This window comes from Globicephala melas, chromosome X (assembly GCF_963455315.2).
Source record: "Globicephala melas chromosome X, mGloMel1.2, whole genome shotgun sequence".
Lineage (NCBI taxonomy): Eukaryota > Metazoa > Chordata > Mammalia > Artiodactyla > Delphinidae > Globicephala > Globicephala melas.
This window is the reverse complement of record NC_083335.1, coordinates 68,390,055-68,408,732: the sequence shown is the minus strand read 5'-3', so window position 1 is coordinate 68,408,732 and position 18,678 is coordinate 68,390,055. Positions and strand designations below refer to the sequence as shown.

Sequence of the window (18,678 nt, the reverse complement as noted above, 5' to 3'; positions counted from 1 at the left end):
GAGGATAAGCGTATGCACAAACGTATTTATGTACACAGATAGCATATACATATACCTATACACACACACACAATAAATATATTTTGCCCAAATTAGCACACACCCACAAGCTTAAAAACCAAATCTACTAAATCTGACCCAAACCACAGTTACTGAGACCTATGGCTACTTCCTGCAAGCAGATGCATTACCTCTGTGACAAAGTCAATTGCATGTTGCAAGAAAGATAGGTAAATACTGCTACAGGCAGCTAGGATTCTGCTTTTTTTAAAATTTAAATGTAAAAATTACTTATCACTTCAGGACATTGACCATGTTGTATAATTTCTGCACAATATCCAGAATATCCTAGAAACTAAAAAGTACTAAATTTACAACTTAAGCAGGAAAACAGAGGCTTGCTTCACAGTGGTTTAATATGAACAGAGTTGAATATGACATTGTCTGACAGAAGAATGAACATTTTGCTGAATAAAAGCCCCGAGTCAGGATATATACACAGCAGAAATGGGGCCTCAGGCTCTCAGCACTTGTGCACAATGAAAGGAGGAATCTTTTTTAAAAAAAAAGTCAATAACAGAGGATACAAATGAAAAAGGCAGCAACAACACCAACACTGGGAAGGTGGGAAAGGGAGCAGAGCCTCACTCTAGGGGCTGCTCAGCCCCTGGCACAGGCCCGGCAGCTGAAGAGCTGATCTGTGTCAGGGAACTTCAACATTTAGATGGACTCCAAACCCCATATCAAAATCCAATCCTAATCTCTCCGATCAGGGTCTTGTCAGAATCAGTAATCCTTTTCCTCAGGACCCTATATAAAGAATTCCAGTCCTTCCATGATAGGGTGTCTAAGCAAAGAGCCCCACTTTTGACCTGACACCAGAGTTAACCTGCTCCCATCCCACCACCTGGGACAGATATCGGGCCCCAGCAAACAAACCACTACATCCCAGACAGAAGCCCAGGAAAGTCACCAGCCTCAAGAAGCTGCCTCAGACTCTAAGTTTTAAGAAATCTATACCCAGGTGCTAACCCTAGCTCAGCTTCCGGGGAGAATGCTGGGGTTCCATGGGAAACAAGTGCAGGCAGTTCAATAACCCTGTGACCAAGCTGGGGAGGGCAGCGACAACTCTTGCCCCTAAGCCCCATCAATAGCTCAAAGTGCTTAGGAGAAGTCAGAGACTGTGTGGTTTGTTCATGTGTTTTCTGTCTCGTGGCAGCACTAAATGGGATGGGGGGAAGGGAGAATGGAAGGAAGAGAGTGGTGATGCCCTTCCCTACCACTGGGAGGTACCTAGAAAATGATCCACTCCCACCCTTCAGGGAGTTACCTGGCAGTGGTGAGTTTCCCCTAGCCCTCAAGCCTCCAAATCTGCAAAGCTAACCCATAAAAGTAGCAAGGGCTTGGGGAGGGAGAACTGCCGGCCCAGCCCATTCTGACTCACCTGCTGGTGAGCGAGAATAGGCAGCCAGAGCGGGGAGCCACAAAGGAAAGGGGCTAGGCAACAGGAGCTCCCCAACTGCCCTATGGCTTTCTTCTGACTCTGAAGCAGCCATGATGATGGGCCTAGAAAACCCACACACCTTGCTCCACACAACAGACTGCTTAGACTCTAGAATTACTGCCATGAAAAGCAACAAGGGAGAGAGAAAGTACAACAAAAGAAACTCTTGAGAAAACTGGGAACGGGCCTAGAGAAAACGAGAGCTTTTCGGTCTCTGCCACCTTCCCCACAAGGAAAAAAGTTCATGCAGGTAGGAAAGGCAGGGTCTTTCCCTGCTCAGTGTTCCTGGTTAAACCTAAGAGTAAGAAAAATCCCCTGGACTTGCAGCATCAGTATGTACCCAAGTGCCCCACCAGCACAAGACCCGCCCCCCGCAAGGTTAGCCTTCTGGCATGGGTAAATGCCCAAGAAATTGCCTTCCAGTCCAATCCACCCACCCACCCCCCAACCCCAAGCAAAGGGCATCTGCCTGTGGTTTCCCACCTCTCCTCAGAGGAGAGGATCCTAGCAGAGTGCCCATGGTATAGTCAGGTACCAAGGAACACAATGCCAGACAGTCTATCAGGCCAGGGGATGGAGAGCCAACTTCAGATCAAAGAGAGAGAGAGAGAGGCTTAGTGTAAAAACCAATGTCATTTCAGCAGGAAAGTAGAGGGCAAGTGGTGAGAGGGGCTCCTACTGGCGCACCTTCCCAGGGACGTAGTTCCTGTCAATTGCCTCCTCCTGCAGGAACATGTGTAGGCAGCGTTCGTTCTGAGCCAGTGGGTGCCCAGCAATTCTATAAAGAGACCAAGATGGTTATCAGTTGTATTTGGGATCAGAGAGAATTTGCAGAGGGACAGGGCTGTGGATGTGGACAGGGGAAGAAGGGCAAAGTCAGCCCTGAAGTTCAAGCAAGTAGAGGACAGCAGCAGGGTACCACTTCAACCCTAATATTGCAGAAGGGAAGGGGATAGAGGTGTAAGGTGGGGGAAATCCCTAGACACATCCAACATGCAGCGCTTTCTCAGGCCCTGAGGTACAGGATCGGAATTCTGCTCAAAGGAATGGAGTTTTACTGTCCAGTGAGCCCCGCACACAATCGGCACCACATCATATTACCCATTACAAAAGAGGAAAGAGACGAAACATATAGAAAGACCAAAATGGCAAAAGTAGCAAAAGGAATCCCCAGGAACTTGGCTTACTTGTTAATAAACTGTTCGAGGCCCTGCCTCCTTTCTTCAATAAAGGACTCCTCAAAGATCCCTTCATCTCCTCGAAAAGGGAGCTGCCGCTTCAAGGCTTTCCCAGGCAGTGGTGGTACTACAATCTGTAGGCAGACGCAAAATATCAGTCACACGGGAGAGCACAGAGACGGAATAAGGTGGTAAAGCACTACACACTTCATTTCCTATTAGGCATAGGGTCCATCCTATGCCATAGTTCAGCAACTTGCAAGAACTGAGGTTATAAGAACAGTCAGGGGGTGGCTCAGGTCAAAAATTAATCCAGTTCTGTTTCTGTGGGAGGACAGGTTTACCATCTCAAAAGAAAGGAAGTAAACTCCAAATATTCTTCACCTTCTTTGACAGTCCACTACCATCCAAAAATTTAGCTACACTTTCCATTTTTAGCACCTAAAGGAATTAAGTTGTATGACTTTTCTAGCCACTAAGTCAACTAATAGTTTTTCTTTACAATTTCTCCTGAACTTACCACTTTCAAGTTTCAAAGGGTATCACCCAGATCCAATATATTGGGATTTGGTAGACAGAGTGTGTTCACCCTCTCTGTTGCCTTCAAGATTTTATAAACCTATGCAGATCTCCTCTCTCAAGGGTGCCACACAGGAAACAGGGCCATACCTTACTATCTCGCTCCAGCTCATTTTTTAGCCACTCGAAGTCACTGTAGCGCCGTCGTACACAGGACTCCTTCAGCTTGAAGATAGGTAGGTTTGTCTACAGGGAAGAAAGAATGTGAGAGAAGAGAGATGGTAAGAAATGTCAGCCTGTGATGGCCACCTATCACAACCACTTGGACAGGTCCTAAGAAAGAAACAGCTCCTATGGACCATGTTCCTAGAACCCTTTCAAAACACCACCAGGTGAATACCAATCCTTACCACATCCAGCCTTGTCACAGGTGGTGATTAGAAGTCCCTTGCTGCTTAGAATTTATCCTACAAATAGACTTGAAGTTGTACATAAATATGTATGTACAAAGGTTTTCACTGAATTTTCTCATTTGTAATAATAATAAATGTCCATCAACAGATAACTGATTAAATAAATTATAGTACACTTGTACAGTGGAATACAACTATGAAAAGAATACAAAAGATATATATGTCCCAGTATGGAAAGATATCAAGCATTAAAATCAAGGCACACGACAGTATATACAGCCTGCCTCTATTTGTTTTTAAAAGGGATATGTATATGTATATATATTTATATTTATGAATTAAATATTTATGAAAAATACTGATAACAATGATTGACTTTGGAGAATAAGACTAGACAACTGGAATGGGTAGGTCACATTTTTCATTGTGCAATTTGAATTTATCATATGCATGCATTACATTTTCAGTTGAAAAGTGAATTTAAGTTCCCTGGAAAGAACAAGAGATAAGCACCTCCAAAGTATGCTTTCCTCTGCTTTTCCTGTCCAAATCCTCTCCATTCTACAAGCCCAGCTCAAGTCCCACTTCATCCAGGAAATCTGTCCTGACAACACCAGTTTAATTTATTGGTCTCCCTCTCCTCTGAACTCCTATGACACACAGACTTTAGTACTGCCTGACACACCACTGTTTCAAGCATTATGTTAGTCTTGCTACCTAACTAAATTATAATTTCATTGAAATCGGGAGCCATGACTACTGCTGCATCTCCCTAAATGCAGATTATGCAAGTTACTCAGTAAATACTCAATTGATTAATAGTGGCCCTATGTATATCTGTTTACCCTTTCCTTATCCAGAAAGTGCAGCAGAAATAGCACTTACATTAAGTTGGCTTACCATGGCTCGCTCCCTGATATAAATCGGCTTATTCCCACATCTTAATCACTGAGAATTTTCCCAAGGCTCCAATGGCAACAGGAACCTCCGACAAACAAAAAGCCCTGATCCTCACTCCTATCTACAAGTTCTAAGTAGAAATGGCCAAATGTATTAATACTGGCTATATTTCCCACCAGTCAATTCAAATCAGTAGATGGGAAAAAAAGGAGCTAGTTTCTCTCCTTTCTCCACAGCTAACTCAGAGCAGGTAAAGAGCATTGGAGCTATGCTAGAGCTTCACACATTCCTCACTATGTCATGCTTTGTAGTCCTCAAGTCTGGAAACTGTCTTTTCAGGATCTAGCTCTAGGTATAGGGCATCAAAAGCCAAATAACTGGCCAACTTACATTAGTTACAACTCTACTCAGGATCAAGGTCCCAGGAATGTCAATGGGTTGAAGTGGAGTGAGATATATGTAAAGTAATATCTTATTACCTAAACTATTTTCTAGAAGAATAAATAAGAAAATGGAAACAGTGGTTTCTTCAGAAAGGGGAACCTCTGTAAGGCAGAGGGAGAGAGGGAGACTTCATTTTTAAGTACAGTTGACACTTGAACAACACAGGTTTGAACCGCATGGGTCCACTTATACACAGATTTTTTTCAATAACTATAGTATATCATTTTTATACCTTTTGAATTTTGTACCATGTGCACGTATTACCTATTCACAATAAGCCATTATAGAGAACATTCTCAGAATCCTGCACAAAGTATATATGTGTATCAAATCATCACATTCTATACCTCAAACCTACACAAAGTTATCTGTCAATTATATCTCAATAAAGCTGAGAGTAAAAATAATCATTCAAGAAAAAAAGCCCTTCAGTATCATGAGATTCCAGGTTTCCACCAGAGTTCATTACAAATACTGTGATCCTCAAACAGTAGAACCTTAACCAGTAGGCCTTTACAGAAGCCAACAGAAGGATCTAAGAAAAGAAAAAAAGTGCTGAGTAGATTCTTCCAAGACACAGCAAAACCACCCACTGCCATTTTGTGAACTTCCTCCTTTGACTTACAAAAATGCTATTCTTTCCCCACCCCCACAGGATGGTGACAGTAACGGCCTTTCATCTCAGCACCTAGCCATCTAAGGAAGGGGATACTATGTACTAGGATACTCTCTCAACTCCAACCTACAAATTATATGAGGGAGACACGATCGTGTAGTACAGCATATAGAGTCCTTTGGCTCTGATCAACACAAAATCAAGGGAAAGGGGAGAAAGAAGCAAAGTTCAAGTCCACAGGACAACTGACATTTGAAAAGTTCCATACATATCTTGTTAAGCCACCAGAATACCTCTCCAGACTCCTTATTTCTTGGGGTGGGTACTCCTTCCCTGAGCTATTATACAAAGAAACAAGGCAGTGCCATCTACTTCTACCATACACAATGCTTAATTCCCAAAGCCCATTCTCGAGTCTCATGCTCCCTATAATGCCTACCGTGATCAGTCACTTAAATTAGCAATTTCAAACCAAATGGTTTCACCAATTTTCCCCAAAACAGAGTTCAACAAAAATATTAAAAGCCTATATGGCCATACAAAATTAACATAAATACAAATTAACTCAAACCCACAGAATTAGGAACTGCCATCAACCCTATCATCAATCACTATACAATTAGTAATTGTGGAAAAGACTGATGAAAAACTTAGTGGGTTAAAAAAAAATTTTGCACACTAAAGTTTTGCAACTAAGCATTGCCAAAGAGACTAAAGTGTAGTGGAAAGAGTATGGTGGGCTTTGGAGTCAGACGGACCTGGGTTCAAATCTCAACCATGACACTTATTAGCTATGTGTACTTGGGCAAACTACTTAAACTGCATTCCTCCTCAGTTTTCTATCTGTAAAATGGTGTTTTTGTAAGGATTTAGAAACTAAAACCTAGTTCAGTGCCTGGCACACAGTAGGCACTAGATGAACAATTCCTGTTTTATTAGAATGCCTGAAGTAGAGAACAATTCCATTCATAATCCCTACAGCTCTTGGGTAATACATCAAGACAATGTCTCCAAAACCCCACAGCAGAGAGTTCTTACACTGAACAAGTTATGCCCAGGATTCCTCAGGTAATTAAGTTCTCTGCCATTAACAGTTCCCAGCTTTTATCATATTTTGAGGGCTCTAATGTCCATTCTTCCCCAAAGAGATGATTTCAAACAGTTCTTATATAGACAAGTTTTTCTCATTTTTTTCTATTCGCGTTTCTTTCTTCAGTTTGGACTTTGCCAAACTTGGAATTTGGAGATCATCGCTTCTTAATTAGGTTTCAAAGCCCAGGTGGGAGAGCACACTCTCTCATTCAATTCATTCATTCAAAAATAAAAGCACATACACTCTTTTAGGTCTTCAAATGCTGTTTGAGCAGCATGCTGTCCATAGAGAATATTCTGGCCCTCTAGTCTGAGAAGAAAACATAAGGAAAATTAGGAAATGGCTCTCAAACTTTTTTGCTTGTAACCACTTCAATGGGGCCAAAGAAACTGCAAACCATGTACTCTGCACATTCCATCCTTGCATCGTGGACTAAGAACTAGAGAATAAAGTCCTCTGTAATGCACACTGGAAGAAACCACTCCTGGGGCAGTCCTGAAATGTCATATATTAAAGTTAACTACAGACTAGGGACTAATATAATGAATCCAAAAGGTTAATCTAGAGCAGAAAGAGCAAATGGCCATTCATACACAGAAATGCCAAATGAGAGCCAGTAAATATTGAAATAAATATTCTGGATACTTCAAATCTAAAGGGTCAGCCCAGGATGAGGGTAGCGACTGACAATCCGCCAATCCGAGTGCAAGGTCAGGTTTTCCAGTGAGCATGTAGTACCTGAGAAAACTTAAGCATTAAACACTTCTCTCCTTCAGATGTTAATTCTACACAAGTCTGGGAAGCACTCAGTCTCAAGGAGACTCCCCTTCTTATTTCTGCTCCACCAAGCCCACTGTCCTGTCTCCCGTTCCTGGAATCTCTCTTCCCTTTAATCTAGGCTTTGCTCAACTCCATCATCCACGGAGACCTCATTAAGAAGAAGCTCCTCTGGGCCTTCCTGTCCCCCTTCTTCAGACTGACTTCCCACAACCTAGTTTAGTTATGGGACCCTGCAGCATATCGCCTTGGCTCTCCATCCCCCAGCCCTCTTCCACTCCTCCTTCCCTCCTTCTGTCGCTACAGTCCTGATTCCTATTTCCTGGGATTCCTCACTCTAATCCTCTCCATCCTTCCCCACCGTCTCCAGCCATGCTTCACTTCTTGCTCATGGGTACTTGTTTTCCCTCACGCCGGTCCGATGTCCCCCCTCAGGAGTTTTCTGTATCCTCGGGCCACAACCGAGTGGGCAGACCTCTCTGCAAACCTATTAAGCCCCTAACCCCTAAATGACCCCTCCAGCGTCTTCTCCACCGTTGGCCGTCCCTATGGCAGCCTCACCCCCCGCCCACCCCCGCCCTCCCCGCCCAGTCGCCCGGTCCTCCCTCAGCTGTCTCCCTCACCCCGTGACTCACCCGCATGCGAACCTCATAGGTGGTGAAGCGCGCGCGGCCCACGCCCACCGTCTGTGGGTTAAAGATGTCGATCTCCAGGAAGTTACTTGGCGGCCCGTAAGCGTCGGTCAGGTCCTGCGGCTTCGAGTTAAGGCGCCGAGTGTCAGCTACTGCCGTGTCCGACATCTTTCCGAAGGAGAGACCGGGACCGGGGAAGGGGGGATGGGGGACAGAGACCGAAGGCAGAAGCGCGCACGGCCCCTCCCGCTTGCAAAATAACCAGCCAACCCACAGACTGCGGCGCCGCGCACGCGCGCCCACGCACGCACGCGCGCACGCGCACGCTGTCGCGGCCCGGGGCCCGGCACCCTGAATAGAGGCGAAGCGGACGGCTGGAAGTCCTGTACCGAGGAGGCGTCATTCAGACTTCCGGGCAGTGTTTGTGGCCGCCCCGGAACCTGCGTCTCCAATACGCACTCCCAGTATCCTAGGAAGCACTACAGGGGAGATCCGCCAATCGCTGCTCCTCAAGCCAAGAAATTGTCTTATACTGTGCATCAATCAGCAGTGGGCACTGCCCCGCAAGCTAGGACCGTACAGTGATAGGCCGAAGCCCCGTGACCTGAATAAGTCCTGGTTTTGCGCGAAAATAGAATGGTGGTTTCCCGACGGTGGGGTTTCAACAATGGTACTAAGAACCTAAAACGCAGCCCGGCCACTTGTGCCACTAGTAGTTTAAAGTCATCTCACACACAACTGAGCACTCAGTGAGCGCTACTTATGGTGTCAGGAAAGCAGCGAGGATGGGGTATACAAAGATGATTTCTCATTCTCACTTTTCAGGAAAATTTGGGCATATCTTCATCCTCCACTTGTTGCCACATAAAAGCTAATTTCAGGTGTACTCGGATATTACATCTCTCAGCAAACTGAGGGCATTTATTTCAACACCTTCTGTCGCTACTCTGCAAAACTCCAAATTTGGCGCTGCTCTGAGGTTGCTTACAGCCCATAATGGAGATAGAATATGTGTCTACATGAGAATATCTATAGAAATACTAATATTTGTATGACTAATTTGCACATGGCCCACATGAAGAGGGTAGTGCCCACAGTAAAGGTGGTGATTTTAGGTCATCCTTTCTCCTCCTTGCACCAGCCCTCTTCTGCTCAAAAAAAAAATTTCCCATATCATTGATGCCTGAAATTCTTTCAACGGAGTACAAGGCCCTATAATTTCACAGTTAAGTTATTTAATTCAATTTAAGTGATATCTCCTAAGCAACTACTTACGCGTCAGGCACCATGCTAAACACTAAAGACCTAGAGTTCAATAAGAGAGTCCCCGCCCTCAAGGAGTTAATGTTTTAGAAAAGGAGACGAGTAAATAAACTAATATAATGTGACAAATACAAAATAAGTGAATATTCCAAGCAGCACATAGGACATGAGTAAGTGGAGGAATTAAGGAAGGCTTCCTGGAGGAGGAAACATCTGAGTTTGACAGACATGAAAAGACAAACAGGAATGGAAATGGGGAAAGGTAATTTCTTGCAGAGGGAATAGCATATGCAAAGTCATCCAGATAAGAAACAGCATGATATTTTTAGGCAATTATCACCAATTCAGGTTGTGTAGTGGAAGTGCTTAGAGAGGTAGCCTGGCTGAGGATGGGCAGATGAGGATGATCCTTCTATATTAAGCAAAGGATCTTTGGTTTTATAATGTAGACGATAAGAAGCCACTGAAGGATCTACAACACACACACACACACACACACACACACACACACACACACACAAAGGCATGATCAGATTTGTGTTTTAGAAGGATTATTTTGCAAGCAACATGGAAGATGTGTCTGAGTTGAGTGTGACCAATTATGAGTATCTATTGATACAGTAGTACTTGGAATCAGATGATGGTGGTGGGAATGGAGAAAAGGGAAGAGAGAAGGCTGAGACTGAGGAAATAAAATAGATAGGAGTTGTATCTGATAGATATGGTGGTAGTATAGTGTAGGGCTTAAATGTGTGAGCTATGGACTTAGGCTGCCTGGGTTTAGATCATTGCTTCCTAGATGTATAACCTTGAGCATGTTATCCAACAAGTTTTCCTTCTCTGTAAAATGGAAATAAGACTAAAAGCTACCCCGGGGCTTTTGTGAGAATTCAATGAAATAAAATATGTGCAAATAGTAAGTCCTCAGTAACTATTAGCTATTATTACTATTTGATGGGAGAGAGAGAAAATAGATAAAATGACTCCTAGGTTTCTGAGGTAGGTAACTATGTGGATTGCTGGTATCACCAATCGAAATTGGAATTACAGAAAGAAGAGTGAGCTTGGGAGGGAAGACAGTGAGTTCAATTTGGATAAATCTGGGGTGTCTGTAGGACATCCAAATGTCCAGGAGGCAGCTGGAAATACAGGCCTGGACCTCGAGGGTGTGACTAGAATTAGAGATTTGGGAATTATTAGCATACAGTGTAGAAAGAAAAATGTGAAGAGGCAAGGACAGAATATTTAAAAATTGATGAAGGCATGCAATGTTGATGAGAGTGTAAATCTGTACAATCTTTCTGGGAAGCTAATTGGCAGTATGTATTAAAAAAAACAAACAACACCTTTGACCTCAGGAAACTTGTAATACTGGTTGTCTCTGGAGAGCAGAACTGGAGAACAGGAGTCAGGGACAGCAGGGAGAGTTGTTTTTCATTTTCATTTCATTTATGTTTAAGTGTTTTTGTATTGTAAAAATATTTTAAATGGGAATTCCCTGGCGGTCCAGTGGTTAGGACTCAACTCTTTCACTGCTGGGGCCCGGGTTCAATCCCTGATGGGGGAACTGAGATCCTGCAATCCATGGGGCGCCGCCAAAAAAAAAATTAATGTTATTTATAAAAACTTTTGGCTCAAAATTTTCACCTCGATCATAAAACTCAGTGTCTTGTGTAAATGGCCAAATTCAGGGTTCTCCTATGTATCCATGTAAAATAATGTTCTTATATTCGTTGATATGGAGTGATGCCCACGAAAAAAGTGAAAAAAAGCTGGTAAAAAAATACTGTACACCATGGCGGTCAGCAAGAAGAAGCGCCTTACAAAAGGCAGCAAAAAAGGAGCCAAGAAGAAAGTACCATGATTGAAGCTCACGTTGACGTCAAGACTACCGATGGTTATTTGCTTCATCTATTCTGTGTGGGTTTTACTAAAAAAATGCAACAATCAGATTCGGAAGACCTCTTATGCCCAGCACCAGCAGGTCCACCAAATTCGGAAGAAGATGATGGAAATCATGACCCAAGAGGTGCAGACAAGTGACTTGAAAGAGGTAGTCAATAAATTGATTCCAGACAGCATTGGAAAAGACATAGAAAACACTTGCCAATCTATTTATCCGCTCCATGGTGTCTTTGTTAGAAAAGTAAAAATGCTGAACAAGCCCAAGTTTGAATTGGGAAAACTCATGGAGCAACATGGTGAGTTTGCATGGTGAAGGTAGTAGTTCTGGGACTTCCCTGGTGGCACAGTGGTTAAGAATCTGCCTGCCAATGCAGGGGACACAAGTTCGATCCCTGGTCCGGGAAGATCCCACATGCCGCGGAGCAACTAAGCCCGTGTGCCACAACTACTGAGCCTGCGCTCTAGAGCCTGTGAGCCACAACTACTGAGCCCACGTGCCTGGAGCCCGTGCTCCACAACGAAGAATAGCCCCCCACTCTCCGCAACTAGAGAAAGCCTGCGCGCAGCAACAAAGACCCAACACAGCCAAAAATAAATAAATAAATAAATAAATTATTTTTAAAAGGGGAAAAAAAGGTAGTAGTTCTCAAAAAGCTACTGGGGTTGAGACAGGTGCTAAAGTTGAATGAGTTGATGGATATTAGCTGCCAGTCCAAGAATCTGTTTAAAATTCAGACTTTTAATGGTGACAAATAAAAGATCTTATTTGTGAAAAAAATATTGTAATGTGATACCATTTGTATTACTGTATATGATATATATGATAATTTTTAAAGACTAGAAGGATATAAATTAAAAATGTTAGTGGTAGTTACCTCTGTGGTGGTGGGGTTTCAGTTTTATGTTTTTATTTATAATTTTCTAAAGGACCTGATTTTTAACAATAAACATGTACCTTTTTTTAATCAGAAAAAATAAAACTATTTCCATCTGGGAAAAAAATTAAAGGACAGGCACAGGAAGAGAAGCTTGTGAAGGAAACCCAGGAAGGAATTTTCGGAGAGGTAGAAAGAGAACCAGGAGACAATAGTGATCTGAAGGAGTGGGATAAAAAATGTTTCCAAAAGGAGAGTAGGTGGTTAACAGTGTTTAATACAGTAGAATGGTCAAATAAAACCTGGGAAATGTACACTCAATTTGACAATTACCTAAAGGTGAGAGGTTTGGTAGAGCGCTGGGAGTAGAACCCAGATTGCAGCAGATTAAGAATTGAATCAGGGCTTCCCTGGTGGCGCAGTGGTTGAGAGGCTGCCTGCCGATGCAGGGGATACGGGTTCGTGCCCCGGTCCGGGAAGATCCCACATGCCGCGGAGCGGCTGGGCCCGTGAGCCATGGCTGCTGAGCCTGCGCGTCCGGAGCCTGTGCTTCACAACGGGAGAGGCCACAACAGTGAGAGGCCCGCGTACCGCAAAAAAAAAAAAAAAAAGAATTGAATCAGAGGTGAAGTGGAAACATTTAGTACAGACTATTCTTTAAAGAAGCTTGCCCAAGATTTGAGGAATGTGGTAGCTAGAGAGCAATGCATTGACAAAGAAGGATTTGTTTGTCTGTTTGTTTAAAGAGAAAGGAGGCTTGAATATGTTTAACGACTGGCGTGGGGGGGAAGAATTTCATAGAAAGAGAGAAGTTGAATATACAGGTAAGTAATAGGAAAAGGCTTAAAATCAAATAGCCCTTGGAGAATTGCGAAAGTTAAATTCACAATGAGGTGTAAATACACGGTCTTTTTTTTTTAAGAGAAACATTTGATAACGTGGAGAGGAGAGTAGCAGGGTACTGGGCTACTTAAATGTTTTGCAGTAATAATGCAATTGACAGCTGTTATCAGCTGGCTCCTATACACACACACACACACACACACACACACATACACACACACAGGGAGAGAGAGAGAGAGAGAGAGAGAGAATAGAATAGAATAGCCAAGGCAAATCTCTTGGCAAACAGATGACATCAGAGCATGATGTGAGAGCAATGCGCGTTTTCCTCTCATTGGATTTCTTTGACTATGTTCATTCTTTGCCAAAAGGAGTCCAGTGTTGGGAGGGGAATGAGAGAGAGAGATTTAGGATCCTCAAATTGGAAGGAATCTCATTAGTTCATCCTCCTGCCCACAGGCAATACTGGACCTTAAACATACATCTATCCATCTTTCTGCCTTTAAATTTTTCCCAAAGGAGATTGCACAATCTCCGAATCAGTCATACGCAATCATACTGACAAGAACTTCTTTCTAGTCTCTATTCAGACTGTCCTGAGGAATTGGCAAATCAAGAGCCCCTATAATTTGGAGTGTTTGTGTTCTTGGGAGCAGGGGTCTGGAACTGCAGGGAGGGAGTAGGGGGAGAGTCTGAGTGTAAAAGAGGTAGTGTAGAGAGGAAATCCAGAGAGCAGGGCTCATGACATACAGTCTACTCCAGGGAATGTTGATCCAGAATTTACCTGCCTTTCTATGGAGCCCCGCTCTCCTTCTGCACACATCCATCCAACTGCCTACTACTAGTAGTGACTTCTCCTCTTGAAGTTCCTTTAACCCTAATTTCACCTGGCGCCTCCCTAGGGATCGTCTCTACTTTAACTAAATCCCTTCTGAAAGTTGGATGAAATGTTAATGAAACATTTCCAATGTTGATGAAAAGTCCTTTAAATACTCAACTTGTCTACTTAAGTTGGTGATTGTATTTACTTTACTAAAGTATCTCTCGATCGCCTAAGGGTGAGGGCAATCTGAGGAAAAGTGGTGCGGCCTAAGTGTGTGAGTAGCTATGCATGTTTATCAGGTGTTGCTAAAGACCTAACCCTTTAGCTGACAAGAGTTTGGCCTCCAGCTTCCATACAGGTGTTTGTTAATTATATAATGAATCATCTAGCAACAATAAGACCTGGAAAGATGATAATGTTGCAATTAGCCAGCTTTCTTCCCTTAATAAAAGCTAACATTTATTGAACACTTACTATCTGCCAGGCACTCTTTTAATCACTTTATGTATTTTAACTCAGTTAATCCTCAGAACAATCCTATGACATAGGTGCTATTTTTATAGCTGCATTTTACTAATGAGGCACAGACAGATTAAGCAATTTGCCCAAAATCACACAGCTAATTAGTGGTAAAGTCAGGATTTGAACCCAGCCAGTCTGGTTTTGGAGCCCAGGTTTTCAACCTGCCGCCCAGAGAAGATCCTTTTAGCCCATACAGGGCTAAAAAGGAGTCATCATAAAGGGTGTAAGATGGAAAAAGAATTAGGAAAGGAAAAAGGAGAGAAATAAAGACCAAAAAAAAAAAACTTTAAGGGGTAGAATGTCACTAACAACAGCTTAGTAACATTCTGGTGTAAGTTGCCTGCTCCTGCCTAGATGTTCTTCATCTGGCCTTTAATCTGAAACTTTTTGTATTGAATTCTATCTTCTTAATACCTATGATAACTTCAAGCCTATTTAATTTCTGCCCATCCTTCAAAGCCCAGTGCAGGTCCCACCTCCTCCATAAAGCCTCCATATTCATCCAGTCTACAGTAATCTGTACTTTTGAAATTTTTTACAGACTTCTTGTCTGTAGCGTTCATTTGGCTCTGACTCGCATTTTTAATTAGTCTTGTGTACATTTATGTCTCATCTTACCAACCATACCGTAAACTCCCTAAGGGAAGAGACTATGACTTTTATTTCTCTTGCATCGTGTATCCCCCATAATGCCTAGCATGGTGTATTGCAAATAATAGGCACTCAGCAAATATTTGTTGGTTGACTAATTGATTGGGAAAGGTCAGAGACTACATCAAATCTTGGTTAACCCCTGAATCATTAGTGAAGAGCTATGCACTCAATGTGTACTCAATAAACATTAATGATGATTACAAAATCATTCAAAGAGTTTTTATAGAGCTTCTACACTGTGTAGAGAATGGTGTGTGGGGATAGAAATTAAATAGAGGATACAGCTTCTACCTTTGAATACCTTAGCTTAGGCTTCTCTTACTACTTCAATGCACACTATCTCCTTTCTCTGAATTCCTGCTGCATTTGAAGTCAGGACTAGCTATCACTCAGTTGTTGTCTCCCCTGATTCAATTGCAAGCTCCTTGAAGGAAATGGATAACACTGTGCTGGGACCATAATGGAATCACAGAATTAGAAAGGACTTTAGAGATTTCCCTATTGTCAAACTTCCCACCCAACGCAAAAATCCCTTTTGCAACAGCCCTGATTCAGCTCTTATTTAATTATACACTTCCAGTATCAAAATTAATCAATATAGGAAGCATAGGAGGAAGAATAGGTTCAGGAGCTACATAATGAGTTGGATTCTGACTACATGCAGTTTACTGTGATTGTTAGACAACGAAGTGGAGACAAACAGCTGAAATTCAAGTCTCAATCTCAGGAGAGATGTCAGGACTGCAGACAGAGACTTGGAGTCTTGGGTATGTAAGTAGTAGTTGAAACACTAAGATTAAGACTACTAAGGACAAGAGAACAAAGCAACCAAGGACAAAATCTCCGAGAATTCCTCTAATTGGAAAATGAGAGGAGAAATCAATGAGGTGAGAGAACTGGAAGATGAAGAAGAGAGTTTTAAGGAGAGACTGGTCACCAGAGTCAATGGAGGATGGATCAATGAAGTTAGAAAGGATAAGACTGAGATAAGGTTATTTGATCTGGTGATTAAGAAGCCAGACGTTTGATGACCTTGAAGAGAGAGGTCTCAGTGAAGTAGGGTCTATTTTGACTTACTCTTGTTACCTATAATGCCTAGTTCAATGCCTGGTTCAATACATATTTGTTGAATAACTGAATAAATGGTTGGAAGAACTGTAGTTCCTGCTAAAAATAGGAGGTGATGGGGAAAAGTAAACAAGTTAGCCTTTCTTTTTCTCTGAAGCAAGAGGAGAATATGGGTAATAATATAGAGAAATGTTAAGGTGAAAAAGAAAGGGGCAATGATTTTCCCCCCAAAATGTGAAGTAAGCTCATCTGAGATTCTCTCACAGGTTTGATGGAATAAACTCTCAACCGGTAACAACTATAAACTCTGGACAAAATACACACACACACACACACACACACACACACACACACACACACACACACACATGAAAGCTCCAGAGAGTAAACAAAACTAGGCGGATATTGGATGGAGGTTGGAACTTAGAAGAAGGGAACAGCAGGGGCCAGGGTTCCTATTTTTATGGATTTAGCCTGAGGACAGGCTGTAGTCATCAGCCACATCGCTAAAACTACAACAGGAAGCCCTCATCTTTCTAGCCTATAGAACCAGAGGACAGGATCTGGGGAAACGACAGTCTCTAGAAAATGAGGGGATATATCAGAAAGACATCCTGAGGAGGAGCCCTAAATTATCTGTATAAATTCCTCCCAAGACTTATCCTAAACTATACATGCACAGGGTGGACTGAAAACAACTTTCATCTAAGACTAAAAGAATGGAACTGAGATTTGAGCTGCCACCCACCACAGGCAAGGCAGGGTTTTTAGTTTGAATCTAACCAAGTTAATTGCCTGCTGAAACAAATGCATCCTCACTCTTCAGAGAAGTATAACAGTATCCAGAGACTCCACAAGATAGCATTCACAATGTCCAGTAAACCCTCTAAAATTGCTCACTATATGAAGAATCAGGAAAATGTGGCCCATTCTCAAGGGAAAGACAATTCATGGAGGCCAACCCTGAGATGATGATGCTCAATGAGGAGAGGAAAAATGCCCTGGTAATGAATGAAGAGATAGGAAACTTCAGCAGAGAAATAGAAAATATAAAAAGGAACTAAATGGAAATTCTAAAACTGAAAAACACAATGTCTGAAATTTAAAAAATTAACTAGATGCACTTAATAGCAGAATGAAACACCAGAGGAAAGAGTAAGTGAACTTGAAGGTACAGCAATAAAAACTATCTGATCTGAAGAAGAGAGTTGGTTGAAATAAAATGAACAGAGCCTTATAGACCCATGAGAGAACATCAGTGGTCTAAAATAGGTGTGATTAGCATCCCTGAAGGAGAGAAAAGAGAGAATGGGGCCAGAAACAGTATTGGAAGAAAAAATGGTTGAACCCTTCCCAAATTTGGTGAAGGACATATATTTAAAGATTCAAGCTCAGCAAAGCCCAAACAGGATAAATATGGAGAAAATTGCACCTATGTGTATCATAGTCAAACTGCTGAGAACCAAAGATCAAGAGAAAATCTCGAAATCAGCCAGAGAAAAACAGCACATTACATATAATGATTCAAATAACAATGGACTTCTCCTCAGAATCTGTGGATGCTAGAAGACAGTAGAAAAACATCTTTAAATTACTGGGGGAAAAAATCACTGGCGGCCCAGAATTCTATGTTCAGTAAAAATATTCTTCAATAACAAAGGCAAAATAAAGACTCTCTTCAGATAAAGAGAGTCTCTCTCATGCTTATAATCCTTTATTCTTGCTGTTCCCTATGTCTGGAACACACAGTCTCTCCTCTAGTCCTCTCCCTATCTTCAGCCTGCTAACTCCTACTCATCCTTCACAACTAAGCTTAAACGCCACTTCCTCCAGGAAGCCTTCCTGATCCCCCAAGTCCAAGTTAGGTGTCCCTCACTAATACATCAATAGCCCCCCACATTTCTCCAATCTTAGCATTTATCATGCTGTATGTAATTACATGAGTTGATTGTCTGTGACTTCACTAGACTATATGTTCCATTAGGGCATGCATCATGTTTTCCTTATTGGTGTATTTACAGTGCATGCAATAAGCACTCAATTAATATTATCGAATAAAGAAAAGAAAGTCTGATTCCAAAGTATTTTTTCCTTTCTACTATGCCAGGCTGTCATCATCGAGAAGGAGGTCCTGACACTACTATAAGATTGACTACTATTATACTCTCTTAAACTTTATGGAGAAATCTACTGTGCTTTGAAAAACTGAAGCTTTCATTGAACTATCATTTTCCTGTGATTTCATGGGCAATTACTGTGGAGGCTATCCATATGTGCTTAACATAGATCCTTGGTAATCAATGCTTGTGAAAATCCTCATTCAATACCACTTCAAGATAAATGATGAGTAACGTGGAAATGATTAAACTATGGTGCATCCAACTTATAGAATATTATGTAGGCACTAAAATTATATTTATAAACCTGTGTAATCATTTGAAAACACACTTATATGTTAAGAGTGGGAAAAAGACAAAACCAAAATACAAAATTGTATGTATAGTGTGATTACATTGTTTTTGTAAAAAAAAAAAAATCTATGTGGAAGGGGAAAATAATGCTGGAAAGAAATATAGCCAAATTATTGGCTGTGGTTTTCACTGGGTGATGGAACTACAGTTACTTTAAACAATTCTTTTCTGTATTTCA

At 42.0% G+C, this 18,678-nt stretch overlaps 1 protein-coding gene across 1 annotated transcript; it reads right to left on the bottom strand.

The window, feature by feature from the left end:
* Positions 1–397: 397 nt before the first annotated feature.
* SNX12 (sorting nexin 12) lies at positions 398–8,388 on the bottom strand. The gene is made up of 4 exons (XM_030850776.3): positions 8,080–8,388; positions 3,352–3,447; positions 2,692–2,816; positions 398–2,282 (listed from the first exon to the last, which is right to left on the bottom strand). Exons 1-4 carry the CDS (start codon positions 8,242–8,244, stop codon positions 2,180–2,182), a joined length of 489 nt encoding a protein of 162 aa, XP_030706636.1. The 5' UTR covers positions 8,245–8,388; the 3' UTR covers positions 398–2,179.
* Positions 8,389–18,678: the final 10,290 nt, after the last annotated feature.